This window comes from Macaca thibetana, chromosome 3, assembly GCF_024542745.1.
Source record: "Macaca thibetana thibetana isolate TM-01 chromosome 3, ASM2454274v1, whole genome shotgun sequence".
NCBI classification, from domain to species: Eukaryota; Metazoa; Chordata; class Mammalia; order Primates; family Cercopithecidae; genus Macaca; species Macaca thibetana.
Genome location: NC_065580.1, coordinates 55,480,723 through 55,505,692, shown reverse-complemented (window position 1 = coordinate 55,505,692; position 24,970 = coordinate 55,480,723). Strand labels below are relative to the sequence as shown.

Genomic DNA, 24,970 nt, shown 5'->3' with positions numbered 1-24,970 from the left:
ATATCCTTAATTATGCAGAAAAAGTGGAAAGTCAGGGAGAGTAAATATGGTTACACAGAATGGATTCCAGGTCCAATTTCAAAACTTAACTTTCTTCCATTTTTTCTATGCTGCATTTCTCTAAAAGTACTGTGGCAATAAATCTTTTGGCAATAACCACAGAACTGCCATATAGAATTTAAGTTCATGCAATTCAAAATATAAGTCAAGTACATAAAGAATGAATGGCCTCACAAATTGTAATTTTAATCTTGCATCCAATTTACCAAATATACTATCTTTCTTTCTTCTTTTTTTTTTTTTACAAGACCACTTTTAAAGAGGTTAGGTTTCTTACCTATTATGACAAAAATGCTAATTTCAGGATTACTCATTGATTTTTATTCTGCAACATGGATTCAAGTATTTCAATATCTCAGAGAGAATGTACTCACCCACTGTAGTTTTCAGAGGAGTAGACAGTGCTGTGGGGGAGGTGGGGTCCAGCACAGATCTCAGGCAAGCATTCAGTGTGAAGGAGGGACCAGGAACGTCCGTGGTTGGTAGAAAACTCCAAGCTGACACTAATAAAACCAGAACAAGCACACACAGAAGATTGGGGAGGGTAAAATAACAAAAAAAATGAAATTTTCAACTCTGGTTAAGTACATTAAACATCTGTGAAAACAGCGTAAAAATTTTTAAAGATGCTGTTCCCTAAATGATTGTTTTGTCTTTCACTAAAGTCTGACCAGCTTTCAAAGGGCAATTAGTTAAATTACTGCTATAAACAAACTATGTTTTAAAGACAACAAATGGTAACTTGAGTTTATGCTCCTGAGTTTGATAGGTGGCAAGGCAATTACCATGTCTCACACTGTCACTTCATCCTGTGAATGTGACACCGACAAAATTCCTAGAAAAAATACGAGCAACACTTGGGCAAGTGAAACTGAGAAGTCGTAGTTCTTAAAGCGCTAATTGATTTCCATGCTTATTATTAGGGGGTCACCAGCCGACAGGAGGTCAAGCTTTTTTTCAGTTGCTTTTTTTTTTTTCTGTCTTAGCAATCTGTTGTAATGGATGGTTGCCACAGCACATGCAAACACCTCTGACACCTAAGATCAAGCTCTTAGAATGAAGCCATTCCTACTTGAAATCTATCCAATCATACCCCTCATATTAATTGAAGAACTTTTCTTTTGGGAAAAGCGTGTTATCTCATCAATGAGTATTTTACTTAAAATCCAGTTAAAACTCTACTTAGAAACTACCTCTTATTTAATAGTCAAACCTGCAAGCTCATTTTTAGTTTTGTACACTTACAAAAAAGGGCTTCCTACCTGTTACCAGGCTGATGTGTTCCACATCCCAGGTTGATGGAAAACTGTATCATGTGAGACATTGTAGAAGGGAGAACAGGCAAGACATGGAAAAAGTCTACAGCCCAGACATTCCTATTATGTCCTTGATGGTTCTTTTGCCTGAGACAAAATTTGGTAGCAGGAGTCTGAAGTTCAGGATTGATGACCACAGAAACCAAAGATGGAACCTTTCCAACAAAGGAGACCAGAATCACTCATAATCCTTTCTATGTTAATCCATGTAAATTATCCTAGATTTGGCCTAGTAAACACCATGTATGTAACTGCCATTTATTGAGCACCAGGAAATGTCCTTTGTGTTGCATTTGTTATTTCATGAAGAAGACGCTATCCTCAAGGAGCATTCAATCTAGTGACTCAGAATTCCTCCTGTGCACGAGGTGGGGGCCTCTGTGTGTGTTTGATTAGGCTTTCCCTGCCTGAAGATAAACTGATATAAGGGCTTTAAGAGTTATCTAAGCATGTGTATCCATTTTATTTAATTAGCACAAGACAAAGGCAACTTGACATTTATACTTTATCATCAGTCCTCTTTGAAAGTGGATTGGTATCATATTAAGGGCTTTCCAAACTAGTATTGTGAAAATAGGACAAAAGAGCCAATGAGTCAATGCATTATAACTCACAAAGCTGACTTGATATGAGGCATGAAGATGACCAGGGCAGGTGTAGTTCTACCTTGCCACTGCTGGAAACATAGTCCTTTATGAAATCCCAAATGGTATAACTTGGGTTACCCTTGCACATGGAATGTGCTGGATATTCACTCTGGTTGTTTCCCATTTTAACCTTGATGTTTGTTTTGTCTTTCTAACTTAAACCCTGAGATGCTAGATGTTAGCTGTGTTTAAGCTTTTAAAACTACTTAGGGTACCATCAGTGTGAAGAAAAGGCTAACGAATAATGAGTATGTGGGTGTGGCTTAGGCACAAACAAATCTACTTTTACAAAAAATAATTTTACAACTTATGATGAGTATCTCACATAATTTTGAAGATGTTTGCAAATAACCAGAGCTAACACCTGTTCTATATCCAAAGGGTAAAGAAAAAAGGCCAACCTCAAATCGGTAACTCTAATTAGCAAAGAAAAAAGCAAAGATAATAATAACCTGTGCTTCTACAGTGTCTTCTACCTAGGAGATCTCAAAATGCTGGACAAATACTCATTATGACTGACAGCAAGTGTGTGAGGAGGCATAATTAGAGCTACATTTAGGGCTTTCTTGGGGACAAGAATAACTGTCAGATTATCGGGTTCTGCCTTACTGTCTCTGATGGACTGTAATTCACTCTTCCTTCCTGATAACTCATTTTTCACTTGTATCAGGAAAAAACATGAATGATAAAATGTCCATTTCACTTTTAAAGAAATCTGGCGACCTCTGGCCTTCCAGAACAGGGATGTATCTTCTGTCTGGAGTAGTCTTTGTAGTTTTGACCTGGGCTTGTCCAGGGTGGTCTGAGGTGGTCTATTTGCCACACAGACTGGCATGTGTACCTTATATGAGGAATAGGAAAGGGTATCCAGTGCTATGTGCTCTTTTCTTCCTTCAATTTTTGCATACAGGATTATGTCATTTTCATGAGAATTTCCAGGGTCACAAATTCCTCCTGCACAAAACAAAAATTTTAAGTTGCTAATACCAACTAGCATCCATAAACATATCAAATATAGTGATAAATTTCCGAATAAAAAATCATTATAGTACCCAGTTGTCACTTAAGAATAACCCTAAACAAAGGTAAACAGACTCAAGGAAATAAATTATAACGATAGTTCAAGTAGGCCATGCTAAAGATCAAAGACTTGACATTTGTGAAGGCCAAAGTAGCTATTTGCTTCATGGGATTACTCAAATAATTGTCTACTTTGAGCAGCAACTACATGTTCATGTTCTAACCCACATTAAAAAGACGTGCTCTGCTTTTTAATAAACTGTTATTTCTTTAATTTGAGGTTTTTATGACCAAAGTTCAGAACCTATTGGCTATGGTTTTAAAACAAGGGTTATGACTTCTTGCATCAAGGAATTCTGAAGTAGTGTTAGTTAAACTGTTGCACATAGTATCTTTAATATTTTAGCATATTATTTGTATTTTAAATGCAATTTGTTTTACATTTTTCATTTTTATATTTGGTATCTCATTTGATTGTTAGAAGGTACATAGAGTGTTTTGTTCTCTATTACTCTATAGTCACGAAAAACAATATGCCATTGAAGCTGAAGAGCAACTACGATCATCCTGATAATGGCACTGAATGACAGAGCAGGTACTTGAAGCTAAGATCATATAACTAACTACTGGAAGAGCCAGGGGTACATGTATGTCTTTGAACCCATTATTTTCATGACTGAATTCCATTAATAATTCTTTTTAAAATATTTCATTTTGTAGAGACGGAGTCTTCCTATGTTACACAGGCTAGCCTTGAACTCCTGGACTCAAGCAATCCTCCTACCTTTGTCTTTTAAAGCATTGAGATTGTAGGCATGAGCCACCACACTCAGCCCCAGTCAATAATTCTTGCTACTGCTTGCTTCTCTCAACTGTCTGTACGACCTGAATATTAAAGGATGACATGTCTAACTAGAAGCCTCTCTTAATCCACCATTAGCCTTTGTGATCGTACCAACCAAAACAGCAGGACAATGGGGATGTACATGTATTTCCTGGCAAATATTCTATCCTTAAGTCTCCACATTTATAACATGAACTTCTTTTTCTTTTATTATTATCTTTCTAAAAAATTTCTTCAGTTCCTAAATCAACTACCATCAATGTTAATTTTTATCTACAGGCAACTGCTGTTGCTAATACTGTCTGACGACAGTAAAACAACATCAGCATTCTAGAATAAAACTACCCTCTGAGAGTTAATTTAGTAAAATACACAAATAATGGCTGAGACTCAGCATCTGATATTAAATAAACTAAGAAGAAAGTGTCAATTGTTTGTAAATGTCTGGGTCAAACTCAACCTAAGTAACTGGGTCTGATCCTGGGGAGAAATGACTGATATGTGATATTAAGCGGGAAAGCTAGAACTGAATTAGTACAAGAAACTTCATTAACAATAGAAGGAATATTAGACAAAATCAGATATCAGAGGGCAAGACTTTCATAGAATGTCCATACACTGGGTAGGAATAGAGAAGTCCTTAATGACCAAGGCAAATCTTGGGGATTCATTTGCAAAATGTCCCCCACAGTGGAACAGGATGCATCAGGCTATCATAGCTCTGGAACTGCTGCCATTAAAATTACTGGGTGATATATATCTTTTTTGATTCCATAAACATTGATTATTCCCTCATGCTTAGCAGTTAAATTTCCATAGTCTATTGATGAGAATTATGATTTGTTCATAAGTCTCCTCTGAGCTTAGAGCATGAGTTGGTCTCCAGTATGTCTGCTCTGGGGTAATTAAGAAAACTCATTTTCTGAATCTATAAACCTGAGATCTGTACAATTGACTGCAGTAACCTCATTAAGGTCACCTATGATGCCCATTCTGATTGGCCAGGTGTCTTCTTTATATGATACATCTTATTTCATCTTTCAGAATGCAACAACTTTTGATGATCTAAATTAATAACTTAAATAACAGATGATTTATATTTGACTTTGAAAATACACTATTGGAATTACGTTATACAAATATTCTTAACTAAATTCTTCTAGGTGAATTCTAAAATTATTTGGCGTATCTAAGTATACATGAGTTGGAAGCAACCCAGGAAGCTGGCTTGATGGCAGAAAAGCTAGTGTCTGACTGAAAACTAAGCCCTTTAAGACAAACTGGAGAGGGCTGTGGGAATCTGGGGGTAAGCCTGTTTCTAGCTGAGCCAGGGAAGGAGAGAGTTTAGTACACATTCTCACCCCATTGGTGTGTTCCTAGAACAGCTCAGTTTATGGGATAGCAGTGAGTTACAGGATGAAGCCATGGGAAACTGATCTCTCTATTTGATCTGAAAGGTTTTACAGGTAGATCGAATTTTCCAGCTCACGACACACTGATTTTATATTTGAGTCATTTGTGAGAAAACTGCCCAATAATTTTGTTTATTCCCAAGGAAATCTGTGGGTTTTTGTTTTGACAATGAGTGATGTTGCAAATGGTGGTTGGTACCGTCTGGATCAGGGTTTCTTTTGTAGCCAGACTCCTTGAGTATTATTAATGATAACGTAAGGGTGAAAATGTCTACTTTTCATTAGGTACTTACTAAGAACCATGCACCATGTAAAATCAAGTACAACCATTATCTCTTTTCATCCCCTAACAACATTTTCAGGTAAGAATTAATACAGATTCACTTTGCTGATAGTGAAACGGAGGCCAAGAAAGGTTATATAATGTGCCTATAGTCCCAAAGTAAAGCATGTCTTTAATGTTATTCTGTTTGACTTCAAACCTTTACTACCACTCAATAGGTAAGTCTTGGAGGATGGTTTTTGCAAAGCATTGAAGTCTGGCATGCTACATATGTTAGGCACATGTAATTTGGCATATAATAAATATTTACTGGATTAGGTAATTTGAACTGAGAATGGAGAAGTCAGGTATGGTGACAATGTATATCTCACCCTAATAATGTTTACTGTTCAACAACCTGTAGAGAAAAATCTTATGATTTTGACATTTATATCATATATTCAAGCATTTCCTTACATACTTCAGTGTTATGATAAATACAGCTACTAAAGCCGTTCTAATTGATGGTCTCTGGAGAAAAGATCCACATGAAAATGAAATTCATATTAGAAAGCAAAACTTTTAAATTGAGGCTAAATACATATATATATATAAATAAAATAGGATATTCATAATTATATATTAAGGATTTACCAAAAAAGGACAAAAATGGTGAATAATCACAGGCAGTGTGGGTTTAGTACACCATATCTAATGACACAGGTACTGAACTATCAGTGTTCTCTAATTTCATTAACCCGTTTTCTGTAACTTCTCTCTGTTCTCTTAAGAACAGTTCATGAACTGCATCTGCCCTTCAGAGATAACTGAAACGCACGTGAGAGCCACACCCAGCCCAGAACGGCAGAAGAAAAAAGTCCTAAAGGAGCCAAGACTTGAAAATGATGACACATTTTATCTGAAAGATTCTTCCGGGAGCAATTTATAGTTCTGTGAAGTGTCAATGACAGCAGCTTCAACAGGGAGATATGGATTCTTCCTCAGCTTCATAGCCTTTGGCACCTTGTGGAAAGGTGTGACTCAGAGGCATCTTGTACAGAAATTAAGGTGCAGGAAGATTTCAATAAAAGTGAACGGGGCAGTCAGGTTTAAAATATTTTAAATATTGTTTTCAGTCATTTTTAAAGAATAATAATTGGCAGTAAACTGTGTTGTGCTGCCCTAATTGCAGTAAAAATACAGAGAAAAGGGTACAATGTGAGCTAAAAGAGCTGGGCATATAGCAGATGCCTAGTAAATATTTGTTGGAGGAACCATAAACAAATACATGAATGAGTTGATGTCTGTTAGGTTATTTTTTGTCTAATTCACTGCATTTTGGTTCTAAGAACAGTGCCCTATACTTGTCCTCAATGAATTGGTGTTACATACGTGAATATATGAGTAAAGGAAATAGATCTTGAACTGAACTTGGAAAGTCAAGCAAATTTTCCAGAAATATGCTCACAGCAGACTGATATGAACCAAGGGCAGAACATACAGTCAGGGCCTGAGAGGGAGAGAGTGTGATCAAGTCCAGATTAACAATCAGTCTGATTTTCCTAAGGTACTGTATTTAGTGAGGGGCTACTTATAACCATCTCATCCTAAATCTCTTTCCATATGTCTTTATTTCCCATCAGCCAACACAATTTTAGTCTTTTCTATAGGTCCAGTTCTATCCTATCTATCCTACCATATCCCATCCTACCATAACCTACCCTATCCTTACTCTACCCTATGCCACCCTACCCTATCCTATCCATCTGTTCTATCCTAAAAACACCTTTCCCGGGTGCTGCTGTTTCTTCAAGATCCAGCCACCATTTATTTTCTTCTCTCTACTGATAAAACTCTTGAAGTGGCAGTCCTCCTCTTTCAGGGACATATTTTTATTTTTAACTCCATGTATTTGGCTTTCCAGGCACCACATCATTGGGAAAACTCTCTCCAAAGTCACTGGTGGCTTCTCAGCCTTTATGCTGGTTGATCTCTCTCTCTGTGGCATTCCTTATACTGCTGATCATCTCCCTGCCATCCCACCCTGAACCACTTTCTTCCTTCCTCCTTTAGGCTCCAATAACACCTTCTGCCCACCTCTGTTTATGTTCTTTCTCAGTCTGCTTTACTATTTCCCCCTCTACCTATACCTAGAGATGAGGGTTCTCCCTAAGAATTGTTTGTCATATACCTTCTGCCTGGGAGAACACAGCAGTTCTAGTGGCTCCAGTTATCACCTGAATATGCATGATTTTCAAATCTGATTCATATCCTGAATAGAATTTCTCCCTTCATATGGCATTCCAGAAACTTGATCTTAACATAAGTAACATAAAAATATTCTATTCCACACTTACTCTCTTATATACATATTTCTTTTCTAAATCTAGCGACCCTACCCTAACTGATCTCTTGCCCTTTAATTTCCAATTATTTCAATCTTTCATCATATTTAGGCTAGAATTACCTTTCTAAAACACAGGTGATCATGTAAGACTGAACTAACAGGAATTTTCTGATAGCTCCATACTACCTAGAGAAAGAAAATCCAAACTCCTTAGTAGGAATTAAAGAAAATCACTACTCTGGCTCCAATTTGCTTTTCTAGTTCCATCTTACATGCTTCCACTTATTTATACTGGGAAAATAACCCAGTCCCAAACATATCACATACCTTTATTCTTGTGACTTTTTTTCATAATGGCTTAGCTTGGAATTCTCTCCTTAAATTTAAATCATGCCCATCCTTCAGGGGTGAGTTCAAATGCCATCTCCTTCATGAAGCTTTACCCTAATCCCTCCACTGCAATAACAGCTTCTGTTATACTCCCATAGCATTTCATTCTATTACAGCACACTGCATTCTACCTTGTAGTCACATGGTACGTGTGGGTGGGAACTCTGATTAATTTTTATATCAATAACAACAGAAATATACCGAGTCTAAATATTTATTTGGCACGGTTTTGAGTGCTTTTCATACATTAACTCATTTGACCAGCAACTCTGTGATTTAGGTGACATTATTCTCCCTATTTGTATTCTCCATATATCCTAGCTCAAGGCTCTATATTCAATAGGCATTCCTTACTGTTTTAATTGAATGAAGAGGCTTTTACTTGGGATAATGTACTTCTTTGGGCTCATTCAAATCAATTCCCTATCATAGTCAATACTGTTTTAATTCCTTGATTAATAATATGCTTTGTTCCAGGAAAAATTAAAGATTACTTAATCTCTTATATAAATATGACAATTATATAAAGGAACTTATATAATGATGAGTTAGTCTCATATAAATCACCAAATATGGCTAATTTATTATAATAAAATCAAAATACAGTATGAAATATATCGTGTCAAAAATGGGCAAGAGGGAAAAAACTTAAATTACGCTGGCATACTAAATGTTTATTACAACTTTTTTGGAGGAGGGCTTAAGGTTTTCCAGGAATCCCTTTTGATAAAATGAGAGCCAGTTTGAACTCTAATTATGTAAAGAAAATGAGCTCTGGGCCTTTAAATATACAAACCAGTTCAGAGTGAAGGTGAGGTTATCCTTAAACGTGAGATTACATTACTTTATTTTATATGCACAATTTCTCTGTTATCAAACAGATCATTATGGAAAATGAGTTAGCATCACATAGGTAATATACTTGAGAGCAGGATACAATCTGAGGTTTCCCATGCAACCCTGAGCTGTATGATTATCAAAAAGGTGAAGTGAGGAATACGAGAGAAATAAATCGCCACTGCTGAAGTGAGACTCAGGAGATCTGTTTGTCCTGATGAACTGACATCTTCGCTAGTAAGTTCAAAGGTAGACAGTGTTTATTTCCTGTTTCACTTCCAGATGTTGCCTGTGCTTTTCCAGTCACTCAACAAAGAAGGCATGTGACATCTACTCACATTTCTGGAATGACGTCAGTGAGAGAATATGTAACTGTGGCTCTTGTTGACTAAAAGGATTAACTTTGGAGGTCACAAAGTTCAACCTTCTAACTCCTTTTTGGGTAATTTTCCAACTATATTTGCTCTACAATACTTTGAAGAAAACTATAACTTATGAACACATTTTTTTCTTAATGTGTTTGCAAACTTATTAGAAAATAGAGAGTATTATTAAAGTATTAACCTAAATTTCTCAGCTTCCTATTACAAAAGAGTTATACAATGATGAGATATTCATGAAAACAAAGGCTCACCTTGATGATTATTTTTTGGGGGAAGCTAGGAAAAAGAAATTGCTTTGTTTTAGCTTTTCTCTCATTGTCTTTTCAGCTATAACCATGGAGGGAGAGGTAGAAGGAAGGTATTACGGCATTTTTTCTTCAGGCCTCACCATGGCAAGCCACGACTCTCTATAGGCTGGCTCCAGTGGGGTTAGCCGGATACACGGGTGAGTACCACGGGCTTCTGCTCTGTCTGCAGAGCTCATATTTCATGAATGTTCATTTTATGTAGTTGATAACAAACAACCTTACTTCCTCAGGAATAGGTGCTGGCCTAGGATCTACCCCAGGGTGAACAAAGTTTGTGCAAAATGTACCTACCCATCACAAAGTAAAACCTCAGGTTCCCGTAACCGGTAGTGTCCATATATGGAGTGCATAATTTCCTCTCTCCATCTTTGAGGAAGACCATTGATAAGCCTGATTCTATTGTTCCACATTCCGTACCAATGACAGCTCCCAAGACATCCCATCTGAAAAAAAAAAAGGATTTAAGAGTTAGAGTTAGAATATTAAGTCAAATCTTTATAAAGCATAACATTTTGTTTTTAGTGAGGGACACTTACTTCGTAATGAATAATTCTGAAATAAAGATATGGCACTTTATTTAGGTAATAAATAAATTTTAGGTAATGAATAAATTTTAAACACAAATTTTAGGTAGTGAATAACATTTAAACACATTACATTCACAGTTATAGTTTTCCTGTAGAGGGATGAATTTAATCAATATTGTATATGGTGTATATTGTGATCAGAGCCATGCTCCAGACTGATACACTTTTTATTCTTAAAGTACTTATAGTTGAGTTGGGAAATCAATGAACTAAGGAAACAGTGAATTCTAAAAGACAGACTCATAATATACTTACGTGATGTTTTACATATTGAAAATAGCAATAGAATGAAAAGTCTATCTTTTCAATAGAATGAAAAGAATTGGCAAAAGTCTAGCAAGTTTTCAAAAAGGAGATGGGATTTAAACTGGGTCTCATCAAATAGGTAATTGGATACGTAGAAGAGAATAAAAATAGCTGGCTTTTACTGAGTGTCAACTACCTGGCCAGATCCTTTTCTAGGTCCTTTACACATTGAAGTCATTCAATTCTCACAGTGACCCTATGAGATAGTCACCATTACTACCCCAATTTTAGATGAAGAAACTGAGATGAAGAGAGGTTAAGAATGACTAGCAAAGGAAGAGGACAGTATTCAAATCCATGCAGTCTGACTCCAGAGCCTATGCTCTTACCACAGTCGCATAACGTGTTGATGAAATCACATGAGTACAGGCTAAGAAATGGGAATGACCAGCAGGCACGGTGGCTCACGCCTATAATCCCAGCACTTTGGGAAGCTGAGGCAGGCAGATCACGAAGTCAGGAGATCAAGACCATCCTGGCTAACACGGTGAAACCCCATCTCTACTAAAAATTCAAAAAAATTAGCTGGGTGTGGTGGTGCGTGCCTCTAGTCCCAGCTACTCAGGAGGCTGAGGCTGCAGAATGGCGTGAACCCAGGAGGCAAAGGTTGCATTGTGCCCATATCGCACCACGGCACTCCAGCCTGGGTGACAGAGTGAGACTCTTGTCTCAAAAAAAAAAAAAAAAAAAAAAAAAAAAAAAAGGAAAGAAATGGGAATGACCTTGACACTATTAACAGTGCAGACATCAATAGACCTTGGTGGAGGATGTGTGTTGCGGAAGAGGAAAAAATACATTTGAATAGTACAGTGGAAAGAATCCATGGAGAGTTTGGAAAGAGAGGAGTTCAGACTCTATTTAGTAGACACTCAGTGATATTTCTAAACTGCATATATGATTACATCTCTCCTTTGTTTAAAGTCTTTCAGGGGCTTCCCCATTGCTATCTGGACAAATTCCAAGTTCCTTAATGCAGAATATGCAGTCCTTCTTGGCCTGGTCCAAGAACACATTTCTAGCCCAATCTCTTGCCTTGTACCATGTCTCTTCTGCCTTGTACCCAAACTCTTTTGCCATACAATGTGAATTCAAAGTCACTAAAACATTCTCTGTCAGCCCTCTGAACCTTAACTCATTGTCTATCAAACAAACTCAGGGTCATTCTTCAAGATGTCCTTGAAATATCAAACACCTTTCTGAACAGTCTTTCCCAAACTTCTTGGCTCCTCCTACCCAGCCCCACCACTCCATCTCAGACTCAGTTAGATTCTTCCTTTGTGATCTCATTTCTCACAGTACACTGCCATCATTTCTTTACTTGCCTTTCTTTATCCCTGATATGTCAGCTCTTAAGACAGGATCTGCATCTTATTTTTGTGTCCTTAGACCCTAGCTCAGTGTTCAACACCCAGCAGAGTCTCAATAATTCTTGTTGAGTGATGGCGGGATTAAGGGATTCCATCTTCAGAAAATAAATGAAACTTGTAGAGTGCCCTGACTGTATCCCGTCCTCACTTTCCTCTGCTGTCTCTAGCCACATCTTTGCCCTATCCTCTGAGACAATTCATGCCATTAGCACAAATTGGCACAAATTGGAAAGCAGCCTTTCCAATTGGCATATTGGAAAGCACCATCTTCTGCTCCTGACCACACATCAGGCAGGTCTGACCACCACTTCCACTCAAAGTCCCCTTGTATCTGTACTCAATGCCTACTGCTACCATTGCTGCCAGGCTTTGGCACTGCGTCACCTTACAATCATAGCTCTGATGGTTCAGCCTCCTCTTTCCCTTAGATATTTCCTACACCATCTGCCTGTCTAGATCCAAGCCCTGCAATGACCACCTGGTCTTTAGCTTCTCTGTTAGTCTAGGTTCTAGGCACACACTTTAAATGCCCAAAATATTCAGAGAGGTTTTCAGGTTTAGATCTCTTTTAAAGATTTACAGGCCTAGATGAATGGTCTTATATAGAGATCTGGCCTCTCTGCCCACAGCTGCCTCTTCCCTTACTCATACTCTTTCTCCACCCTTACTACCAGTCTGTCTGATTCCTCTTCCCTCACCTTTTCAAGGCGGACCCATCTGTTGCCACACAAGTCCCAGCTGTGTCAGTGAGAAGTGAAAACAAAGTAGAAGGTCAAAGACAGCTCCATGGTTAGGGGAACAGGTGTTTACAGAACACCACATTCAACAGAACTCTGAAACTACACAAACAAAAACCTTGCAATACATGTTGGCTATAACAGAAGTCATAAACTGGTGTTTGGGGGAATGACCATAAACTTTTGACAGACATTTAGGTCATTTCTATCTTTTTTGTTATTATTAACAAGGCTATATAAAGGTCCTTGTGTGTTTACATATGCAGGTGGGAGTTTCCCTATCAGCCCTTCTTAACTGGTGTCTGTGAGAGAAATGAGTCCTAATACCCCAAGGCACCCATTATATTAGTGAATTGCTTTTTCGCCTTTGTGTCTAGAATCGCAGGTGCACCTGCTTTAGGAGAATTGAGGACGTAGTGGCATCATTTTCTGTGTTCTGGGGTTAGCACAAAGGAATCTCTGCTAAGAAAGGCTGGTAGAGCATATATCTGGAAGTGGAGTTGCTGGGCAATGTGGTACTTCATTATTGCTCTTCAAAATGGTTGGATAAATTTATGTTTCCACCAGGAGGGTACGAGGTTCCTGTGTCCCCACAAGCTTGCCATCACTTCGTTTTGCCAAGTTTTTAAAATCTGGCCTATTAGATGAGTATGAAATTTTACAGGATTAGTAGTGAGGCTAAATATATTTTCATGTTTATTGGCCAGTTGGGGTTACTCTTATCTGAGTTGCCCATTTATGTCCATTTTGTATTAGGATCGCTTTTTTCTCTCATTTTTTTATGATTTGAATTCTTTATATATTTCATGTAGTACTCTTTTCTTGGCTATATGTATTGTACTTTTTTCACTTTGTTTCGTTGGATGTATAGATGAGTTTTAATTTTAATATAGTAGAATTTATCTATCTTTTCTCTATGCTTTGTGCCTTTTTTATCCAATTCTCCCTTATCCTGAAATCAGAGAGATATTCGTCTATATTTTCTTCTAAAAGCCTTAAAGCTATGCTTTGCACATTTATGTGGTTTTAATGAATCTGAAATTGATTTGAGGTAAAGAATGAGTTTGAGATCCAATATGGTTTTTTCTATATAGATAGCCATTTATTCCAGAACCATTAATCATTGGCCCTAATTATTGGTAATGCCACTTCTGTCACATAACAATCCCCTATAAACGTGAGTCTGTTTCTACAATTAACTTGTCTCTCTCTTTTCCTCCATTAGTCTATATGTCTATCTCCGTGTCCAAACCAATTTAAATATCGTACATATGGTACGTGTACACATATATGTTATCTGTATATGTAAAATAGCTCTTGATAGCTGAGCTCCCTCTGTCCCTCAGCCACACCTTTCACTTCTTCATAATTGTCTTGCCTACTCTTGTCCTTGTTAACTCTTCCTAATGAATGTTAGAATCACTTTGTTGAGTTATATTAAAAACCCTACTTGGATCTTGACAAGAATCCAATGTCTCTTTAGTTACTGATAAGCAGCTATCTATTGAATTGTTGCTCCTTTGTAAATAATCTGTCTTTCTCTCTGGTTGCATTTTTGTGTTTGGTATTCTAAAATTTTCCTGCAGTGTATGTAGGTGTAGGTTTACTTTATTTATTCTATGGAAACTTGGTGTACCTTGTCAGTTTGGGGATCCAAACCTTTAATCAGCTCTCAAAAAATGTAAGTCACTCTTTTCAAATATTAACTATCCTCTATTCATTCTATATTCTTTCTGGAAATTCTATGGGATCTGTATTGAAATGTCATATTCTATTCTCCATGTCTCTCACTCTCTCATTAATCTTTATTTCTTTTTATATTGCAACATGTGTTTTTTTTCTCAGATCTGTCTCTTTCAATATACCAATTCTCTCTTCAGTTGCTTCTATTTTTACCTTCATGGTTAATATGTAATTTCCATCACTGTATTTTTCATTTTTAAATGTTTTCTTTGATTTTTAAATTTTTATTGATTGATTGATTTTGTTGAGAAGTGGTCTTGCTCTGCTGTTTAGGCTGGAGTACAGCTGTGCAATCATGGCTCATGGTGGCCTTAACATCTCGGGCTCAAGCGACCCGCCCACCTCAGGCTCTCCTCACAGCAGCTGAGACTACAAGGAGGCGCCACCATGCCAAGTTAATTTTTGTATTTTTCCTTTTAGGGATGGTGTTTTGTCATGTTGCCAGGCTGGTTTCAAACTCCTGGGTTCAAGCAATCTGCCGATGTTGGCCTCTCAAAGTGCTGGGATTGCAGGTGTCAGCCACTGTGCCCCACTTCTTTGACTCTTTTTACCATCTACATATTCTTTTCTCATAGTATCCTCTTCTTTCAAAATGACTTAGATTAAAAAAAAATCTTTTAAATCATTTAATCATATTTACTCATCTCTCTCTGTTATCTCAATTGGAATGCACTTATTCTTCTGTTTGTTGTATCTGATAACTGTCCTTTTTGGTGAATCATAAAATCACATAGATCATAATTCTTGTTGTGAGCTCATCTTCAGTGGACTTATTTCCAGCATCAATTTTACACACTTTGTGTAGAAGAAATATTTTTACAAAGGGGTTTTGCATTTGCATTTGTGAGCATCCTGGAGGTTCCCTGGTCCTGAATTTCTTTTTACATTAATTCCTCAGTTTAGAATTTTCCCACCACCTGGGTGGAATGAACGTGAATTTCACATTTGTTTGGAGTTTCCATTCTTCTGGGAGTTTTTTCACTCTTGAATCAATGAGAGAAGTTGTTATCCTAATTACGTCTTTATGGAGAAGGAACTCTTCAAGGTTCCATATTTATACAAGAATATCTGTTCTATCTGTCATCTGCCAAAGATCCTGTGTGAGTATTTTTAACTCTAATCTTCAGCCTTAGATTACATATGTCAGTCCATCCTGAACTGCTTAAGTTTCATCTAAACGCTTATTAATCAGGTTTTTAATTTCCCTTTGTTTTAGGTATCTGCTCATTTCCTCCCCTATCCTAGGGCTACATATTGAAGAAAATTATCATACTTGATCCAACATTTCTATGGGTTTGCAGAGGAAAAGGAATTGCATGAGCTCAGACAGCCTTGTTTTCAGTTTCAAATTTTCGGCTGGCTGATTACTATTAGCAATGATGGGGAACTAAAAGAGGTAAGCTAATTAGTTCATTTTAGGCTCTCCATTATGTCATCAGAAGTGTTAACAAATTAAAGGACGATGTCATCTTTCAAATCAGCAAGCTTCTCTTTTAGAGTAGGTTCAACTTATTTTAACATGTTAAATAATCGATTTTTAAATGTAGTCTGGTTAACTATTTTTGTTTCTAAATATCCTTGGTGACTTTATTATATAAAAAGCAATTTTATAAATCAAAAACAATTGTTAGTTACTGAATATTAATAATTATCCTAAGGTATGAAGATATGTTTCTTATCAGGAAAATAAATATAATATTTATTAGCCATAATTTCTTCATCCAAAGCTTATATATCGAAGTGTCTCTAAGCAATGTATTTAAGCCACAGGCTCAGTTCTCAATATATGGACAGCAGTTTCATCAAATTTCATTAAGCAGCCAAACTTTGTTGGAAATCATTATATGCAAACAGAATTACAGCTATTTTAGGTAAAATGTTTAATCATTCTAGTTTTTGAAAACATGTATATTTATTCCTTGCACAAAGTTTATCATGTATACTTACTTTAGAATTACTTAATTCTATTTTCAAAGCAAAGACTATCCAGGGAAATAATTTTTAGGAACACCAAACAAATAGCATATATCTATAATATCACACATTTGGCAACAGATATCAAAGGAGATGCGTGAATTATTTTAAAATACATTATAGGCTGGGAATGGTGGCTCATGCCTATAATCCCACCACTTTGGGAGGCCAAGGTGGGCGGATCACTTGAGGCCAGGAGTTCAAGTTCAGCCTGGTCAACATGGCGAAAACCCATCTCTACTAAAAATATAAAAATTAGCTGGGCGTGTTGGCGCACACTTATAATCCCAGCTGTTGGGGAGGCTGAGGCATGAGGATGGCTTGAACCCAAGAGGTGGAGGTTGCAGTGAGCTGAGATTGCACCACTGCACTCCAGCCTGGGTGACAGAGTGAGACTCTGTCTCAAGTAAAATAAAATGTATCACATATCATTATATATATATAATTGTATACTTTGTATAATTTATGAGAGAAGTTTGATATTTTGATCTTGTGTTTAATATTTAAAAAGTCGAAATATTTGATATTTTAAAACCGATTTTATCTTTAGTATTTATTTCTGGCCATGTCTAATTTGGCCTTTGTTATGCACACAATTAACTGGTCTACATTTGGAAGAAACTGGGACACACAAGGGTAAGTGACTTGCCTAAGGCCAACCACCTGTTCAGCTCTAAACTTTAGATCTTTTCTTTCTTGATTTGCTGTGATTTTCATAGTTATAGTTGTAAAAAGGATATTATGTATACCAGGATGATTATGTTGAACCATCCCATTTTATAACAGATTTGGGACAAATATATTAGAAAATTCTTTTTAAAAAATTTTAACAGGTTACATCAATCATTCAAGGAGCAAGCAAACGGAATAGTAACTTTTTGAAATAGCTCTTAATAGTATTGCATCATTTGCAAATTAACCAGAAGCCTCTTTTGACGCATACATGAAAATTTCACACTGGTTCATTGGTCTTTTGCTTGCTCCATTTATCCCAATTAAACCACTCAGCCTACTGATCCACAAAGCAAGTTAAGGTTATAAATGATGCAGATGATGACTCCTTTTTGACATCTATCTGCTTTAGAGTATTTTTAAAGTGAAAAATTAAATTGAAAAAGAATTTTCATGGACTAAAAGAACCTTCTATTTAAGTGAGAAATGAGATTAGTAGTCTTTTTCTTCTATTTGTTGTAAATGAAAAACTTTTCTAGATTAACTTAAATGAGTTATTATCACTTCTACCACAACGTTGTGTGATACGATTCAGAACATATAATAACTTTCAATCTTTATTTAAATCTTACATATCCATTTTTTTTTCTCAATTAGTCTTTATTTCTCCCACTCTAACTGTTGGAAGATAACAAAAGTGAAGTTACTTCCTTTAGAAATCCAAATATTTATAATCAAGTGAAATGGGAAGTTTAGTCTACTTTGAAGAGAAAAAGGCAGAGATAAATCTGCTTTACTGAATTTTTACAAGATTTATGTTTTGCAAAAGTCTTGTTGCTTTGAATAACTACTTTGCATTTATTAAAAATTCAGGAGGAGCCTGTTATAGCACAAACCCACTCTTTCAGGAATTTGTATGAACACTGGCTAAAACATTGTTGGAGGCAAAGTATCCTTAAGGAGATCCCAGAGGTCTATCAACTACCAGGGGACTTCAGGTGGAGTCTTTACTCCCCAGACTTCAAAGTCCCAATTTACAAAGCCACAAAGTTGTGACCTTGTAAAAATTATATTGTCCCTGACTCTCTCCAAATATACAAAAATTACATTGTACAAAAATTATATTGTCCCTGACTCTCTCCAAATATAATAATTACATGAAGTAAAATTATAACCAAATCTTTGAGACCAGTAGTGGTTATTTGAGGAGCTCCATAGGTTTGTCAATAACTCGGATGGCATGGCAATTTCCCTCCAAAGGTATGTTACTTCTCTGTGGTTTAAACTATGCTTTCCCTAAGGAAATGCAGTTCTATGTGAAGTGCATTTGAAGGAATGTCTGCCTGAGGGAGAGAGCTCTCTACAATGCAGCAATTTATATTTATTCTTTTATGATTAATTCTAAAATTAAAAAACCCTTACCTTATTTATTATAAATACACTGGTATCTATTATTTACTACAAATAGAATGAGGTGAAGATGGAGCACAGAAAAAGTTTTCTGATCAATAAAATGCCTTAAGGCAACTCTGTTCCTTAGAGATAGCAAGATCACAATAAATACTTAATTTATATTTTTAAAATAAGGCTTTCTGTTTTTTCTGTCACTAAAAGAGTAATATTTTTGTAAGCAAAAAGTAATTTAAAGAGGTGTCTTAGCTGGAAAGCTGATGGTCTTCTCTATCAGGTGTTTTGGAATTCTTTGTAACTAGGATTAATTATATTTTAACCAGCTCATACTCCAATACTTTTAAGAATGATATGTATTCTTGGCAGGGTAGCTTGGCAATAACTATCAAAACTGAAATTATTTATGTACATATGTATGTATATGTGTGCATATACATCTGATTATCTAGTTTTCCTTTTCCTTTTAGGAACTTACCTTTCAGAAATATTTTAACAAGCACACAAGAATGTTTACTACAATATTCTTTGTCTGTCAACAGGGGGGTTCAGTTAGATTAACTGGCCTTTGTGAAATAATGAAGATCTATATTTATTGACTAGAAGGGACTTTCATAATATGTTTAAGTTTTGAAAAATCAAGTTGAAGTATATACGCAAAGTGTGATTCTAGTGTTTTGTGGGTTTTTTTTTTTGGTATCATTATGGAAAAATTTCTGAATGAATAGATGCCAACAGTTCAACAGTGAAGAATGGGAATTAGCATGGTTGGGAGATTTTGGACTTTTACTTTGCTCATTTTCTTTGCAATAAGCAAATAATTTCCAGGAAAAAGTCAGGTATTCAGTTTATATGATTATAATTCACAGTGAAAATTTAAATTATCTCAATATAGGTTGATGAAAATATTAAGAATATGAACATAGGAATTAGAGATCTAGTATCTTAGCCAGACCTTTTCCCTACTAATATTAGCATAAAAGGCAGTAAAAGTAATGGAACATTTCATATTTTCTATGAATTTTTAAATTATATTATTCAGAACATATTAAAACACCTAAAGTTGGTAACTTTAAGTATGAACTAAGATCCAGAATAAAGCCTGGCTATAAGATCCTATATTGACCAAATTAATAAGGTTTTAAAAAAATCTCATATAAATCCTCTGAGGTCGAAAAAGTTCATTACACTTATAAGGTCTATATTTGGGATGAATGCTCTGCTCTTTAATAAGGGATGTGTCATAGGTAAAGACCTTCCACATTCATTTATATTCATGAGGTTTATCTCCAGTATGAGTCCTCTGAAGTCTAGCAAGATGTATACTTTGACTGAAGCCTTCTCCACCTTCATTGCATTTATAGGTTTTCCCTCCAGCATAACAGCTTAGGTGAAGGTAAAGGGATGAGCTCAATTTGAAGGCTTCCCTGAATGCATTACATTTCAAAGATCCTTCTCTTCAATTGGTTCCTCTCGAATTTAATTTTGTTTTAGGTTTTTATGACATGCATCATGTTTATTTACACTCTCGTTGGAACAACACTAATAAAGAATATTGGGTTTCAGAACGGTTAGAAAGCACCCAGCTTTCTCATTAATAAGACAGTAACATAACCCAGACTGGAGACTGTTTAGAGAAAATGATGTATTGCCTGGGACATTACAGAGTCTCAATAAATGTTGGTTTCCTTTTTTCCTCCTGTAAAATGTAGTGCTGTTTTCATTTTAAAATAAGTCAACGTGGCAATTCAAATGAACTTCTAAATTATAATGAGTGTTTTTACTTTTTTCTTGCTATAATTAATAAACAACCTTAGATGAAGTTGCAGTACAGTATGCAAAGAGTTATTGCTCAAACAATCTTTAATCAAGGATATATTTAGCAAAAGATAAACTGTCTACACTTTATCTACCTGTAGGTCTTTGGCACTGTTTAAGATTTTAGCTACAATCTATCTGGGCTCCTAAATTTATTATTTATGTTATTTAAATGGTTAAGTTTTGCTTTAATAAAAGTGAACATGACTGTAAAAACAAAACCCACTTAATATAATGTTAACTCAGACTGCCAAACTACCTTCAATTCATTTACCTTGAATTGTAAGCTTACATAAAATCCCTCTATAGCGTTATGAGCATTTTGTGAAAGTATTTGAAATAAGAGGTAACAATTCGTCTGGATAGGAAAGTGTTCTAAATCAGAGGTAACAATTCATCCTACCCAGATGGATAGGATGAATTGTTACCTCTGGTTTAGAACACTTTCCACTAAATTTTAGTTTAAGAGGGTATAATTTGTGGAAAATAAGATGCTTAAACCGTTTGGAAGAGCTCTAAAGAAATTTCAGCCTATTTTTAATGAAAGTGTCAACTTACATCAAAAGGGCTACAGTAGAGATTGTTCTTGTTGCTCTATATGCAAATTTGTTTTTTCCTGGTTATATGTTAGATTCATTGGTTCTCTCTCTTAGGAACAAGGATAGGGAGCCAGTTGCTGCATTCTGGATGCTCACATGGACAGCTACTTTGGGGCTGGGGGCCTATTAAACAACTCAAGTATGGCAGTGCCAAGAGCAAAGATGGTGTGGAAACGTGCTATAAATTAAAGAAGGGCTCAGAACTTCTGTGAAGGAGCTGCAGAACAACTTTGGCACAGAGAACTTACATACTTGTCATTTGAAAAATTACTGTTTTAATATTTAAACTATAAAAACAATTAGCTTAAAAAGAAAGCAATATTAGCACTTAGGTCAAACGAAAATCAGAAAAAGGAGGAAGTAATACATCTGTTTTAACAGCCTGCAACAAGTTTACTTTGATCCATTTTAGCACTTGTGTGGTTTTTAAACATATCCAATCATCATTTTAATTAATATTGGTTTTTTCCCAATGATATATTTCTTGTTTAGAGAATGATTCAGGTTTCATTGGCTATTCAACTTTGTGTTTAACCTTTTATATCTCATTAATTAATTAATATCAGTATAATTTTCTTTTGAGCACCACTTTGCCCATATCATATTACTGACAGTGTTTTGAATAATAACTAATTTTTAACTTGTTTATTATGCACCATGCTTTAGGCAAAGTGCTCTACATGTATTGATACATGAAATATTCCTTTTTCGCCCTTTTAATGCTCAAACTTGAATTCTATCCTATTGTAATACGCCTCCCTGCTGCTTCTGTTACATGTGCCTGGTGTATTAGTTCCTCTTTGACTTTGAATTTCTTTTGTTATTATAGTTTAAGTCTCTCATAAGGGCAAATATACAGCTTATTTTTCAAAATTTACTGTGAGAATCTCATTTAATAAGTGAATATAACTCACTCTAATTTTTCACATTACTGATATGTTTGAATTGGCTCCTGACCAATTGTTTTCTATTTTCTATTTACCCTGTATTTTATTGTTTATTTTTCCCACTTTCCTGACATTACTGAACTATGTCTTCTTTGTTCTAATGTTAACCTAATGCTTTAGAAGTTATATAACCTCTATCTGGCTTATCTACTTTTTAACACACATATCTATATTTATTTAAAGTTTTCTATTAACATTAAGAGTTAACCAAGATCTACAGTTTCATTCTAAACATGTTAAGAACATGCGCAATATTTTATTTCCTTTTTCAGCTTCCCTTCCTGCCAGCCACCTTCTATACTTCTCATGTTGCAATCTTTTGTGTTTTAATTTCAAATTTTTGTTAAACTTTTCAAATAATCCATACTTATTTAGACTGAAGTACAAGTTTTACTTTTTTACTTGTTTACTACTCTTTCTTGAATATCTCATCTTCCTCTTGGATTAGTTTCCAGGAATGTATCCTTGCAGTAATTCTTCCAGAGAGGGTAGTAAACTTTCTGAATCCTGTGTGTCTATAACATTTTTATTTTTTCCTAATACGTGATATTTGGCTGGAGAAGGAATTTTACAACTCAAATCATTTTCAGAACTTCAACATAACTGCTTCCTTTGAAAAAATGCTTAATGCTACCAAGGAAAGTACAACAAATCTTACCTAGAAGCTTTAGAATTTTCTTTTATTGGTGTTCTAAAATTTCTCCCTGATTATCTAGGACTGGGTACTTTTCCATTCATCCTGCTAAACATTTTCATTCATAGCCACTATACCTTTCTCCTCCTCCTCTTCCCTACCCCTCCTCTTCTTCCTACTCCTCCTTCTTCTCCTTTTTTTAATCTTGGGAACTTTTTTCAATTATTAATTTGAATATTTCATTCCATGTATTCCTTCTGGCTTCTTCTTTAATTCCTATTATTTCTAATGTTGGAAGTGTCACTTATCTCTTAATATCTTAATATCTCTTTTTCTGTAATGAAATAACATTTCAAGACTCAAATTTCCAGCTCACTAATTTGTTATTCAGCTCTGCCTATACTGATACTCAGGGAAAAAAATCCATTAAACTTGTTTCACCAATCATATATTGCCATTTCTCACATCTCTAATTGTTTCTTCCTCATAAAATTTGTTCTAATTTCACAAATACAGTATACGCCCTTATCCTGCTGAGGATATTAATTATACTTCTTATACAATCTCCATTAGTTTAATCTGTTACTTCCTTTTACTTACTTGGTTCCTAGTTCTTTAGTTTAATGCTTTACTTTTATTTCTTTTACATGGAGGTGGTTTTCTTAGATTTAGTGATTTAGATTATTTGCTTAAATTCATATCTGCTATTCTCTCTTAGTTTCAGTGGAAAAATGCCCACTCACCGGGAGCAGATGTGCCCCTGGGTGAGGATTTCCATGGGGGTACAATGCCCCGCTTCTCCATTCCACGTGTCCATATTCATTGCTTGGTCCTGGGGGCATAAGTCTCTGCTTAGAAGTGGGTGTAGTGAGGGCCAGGCATGGTGGCTCATGCCTGTAATACCAGAACTTTGGGAGGCCAAGGCGGGCAGGCGGGCAGATCACTTGAGTTCAGGAGTTTGAGACCAGCCTGGCCAACATAGTGAAATCCTGTCTCTACCAAAAGTACAGAAAATTAGCTGGATGTGGTGGTGCGTGCCTGTAATCTAAGCTATTGGGGAGGCTGAGACACGAGAATCACTTAAACCCAGGAGGCGGAGGTTGCAGTGAGCTGAGATGGTACCACTGCATTCCAGCCTGGGTGACATGGTGAGAATCTGTCTCAAAAAAAAAAAAAAAAAAAAGAAAAAGAAAAAGAAAAAGAAAAGAAAAGAAAGAAGTAGGTGTAGTGAGGGATTCACCTACTTAGCAGTCCTTATAGCCTCACCCTGATTCCTGTGTGCAGCATCTATGACCTGGAGCAATACTGAGATGCATTTTGTAGTGTCTCATTCAATATGTGTTCTGGGCTATTGTCTCCCTCCTTCCATCAGATACCTCCTCTCTCTGGTCCAACTACGGGTCACTTTCTTGTTTTTTAGTGTCATTATAGACTCGTTTGCTTATTTTCTGTCATTTCCAAGGATTTGGGGCAGGTTGGCAAGATTAGAACATACTGTCTTGATTCCAGCTTTTAATATTCATTACATTTGTGGAGTTTCTCTTTTGCACAAATATTGTGGTAACAGCAGTAAAACAGATTTTTTTAAAAAAGGTGTTTGAATAGTAAAAGCATATAATGTTTACGTTTGGGATGAAAGGCAAATATACAAATTCCATGTGCAATGTTCTACAAAGCCGCCTTCCACCTAAAGACAGCCTCAGCTAAGTGAGATGTGGTAGCTGCTAATTCAATGACATGCTTGTAAGGTTAAGCCAAAGTTCAGAAAGACTCACATAAATTATCAGTGTGTCTATTCAAGTTTCTCCCTGCCTGAACTAACAGATGTATCTTCTCTAGAAAAAAGGAAAACACAACTTTAAAATCCCACTTAAAAAAAATAAACCTATCAACATTGGATTTTCGGACAGCTAAGCGATATGAAAGGCAAACGGCTCTTGTGTCCTTGTGATCTGAGATAAAATACTTTAATTCAAATGGTGGGAAAATATGGATAATTGGGAAACTGGTTTCCCAAAAAAGCCATAATGGCTTACTGGCTATCTTTTCTTCCTTGCCATTCATATTAAGTCTTTTGGAAACATTATTAGAGAGGACTGCATACTCTTTTTTCTCTCTCATAATTCTTACGGAAGAAAAACCTTGTTAAAGAGATGAAAGCATTATATTCACATTAATAATTTTTTATTTCTTAAAAAAGTGAACTCAAAGCAGTAGAATTCAGTCAATTCAACTGGCCACCCTTGAATGAGTGAGGATTGCCAACTATGTTTTCTGTCTATTTTAGCAGATGAGCTTACCATGATAAATTGTTTGTGTGGGTGGTGGTGGATGAAAGAAGAATGAGACAAAT

The 24,970-nt window shown here is 35.8% G+C and overlaps 1 protein-coding gene across 3 annotated transcripts in view; it reads right to left on the bottom strand.

Moving 5' to 3' along the window:
* Positions 1 to 24,970, bottom strand: part of RELN (reelin) — a 515,960-nt gene that overhangs the window by 189,499 nt on the left and 301,491 nt on the right. For all 3 annotated transcript variants that reach the window (XM_050782664.1, XM_050782662.1, XM_050782663.1), the window contains exons 12-15: positions 10,118 to 10,269; positions 2,865 to 2,977; positions 1,323 to 1,531; positions 435 to 563 (exon numbers count right to left, since the gene is read on the bottom strand). In XM_050782664.1, coding sequence (XP_050638621.1) covers positions 435 to 563; positions 1,323 to 1,531; positions 2,865 to 2,977; positions 10,118 to 10,269 — 603 coding nt within the window. The remainder of the gene's footprint in view (positions 1 to 434; positions 564 to 1,322; positions 1,532 to 2,864; positions 2,978 to 10,117; positions 10,270 to 24,970) is intronic.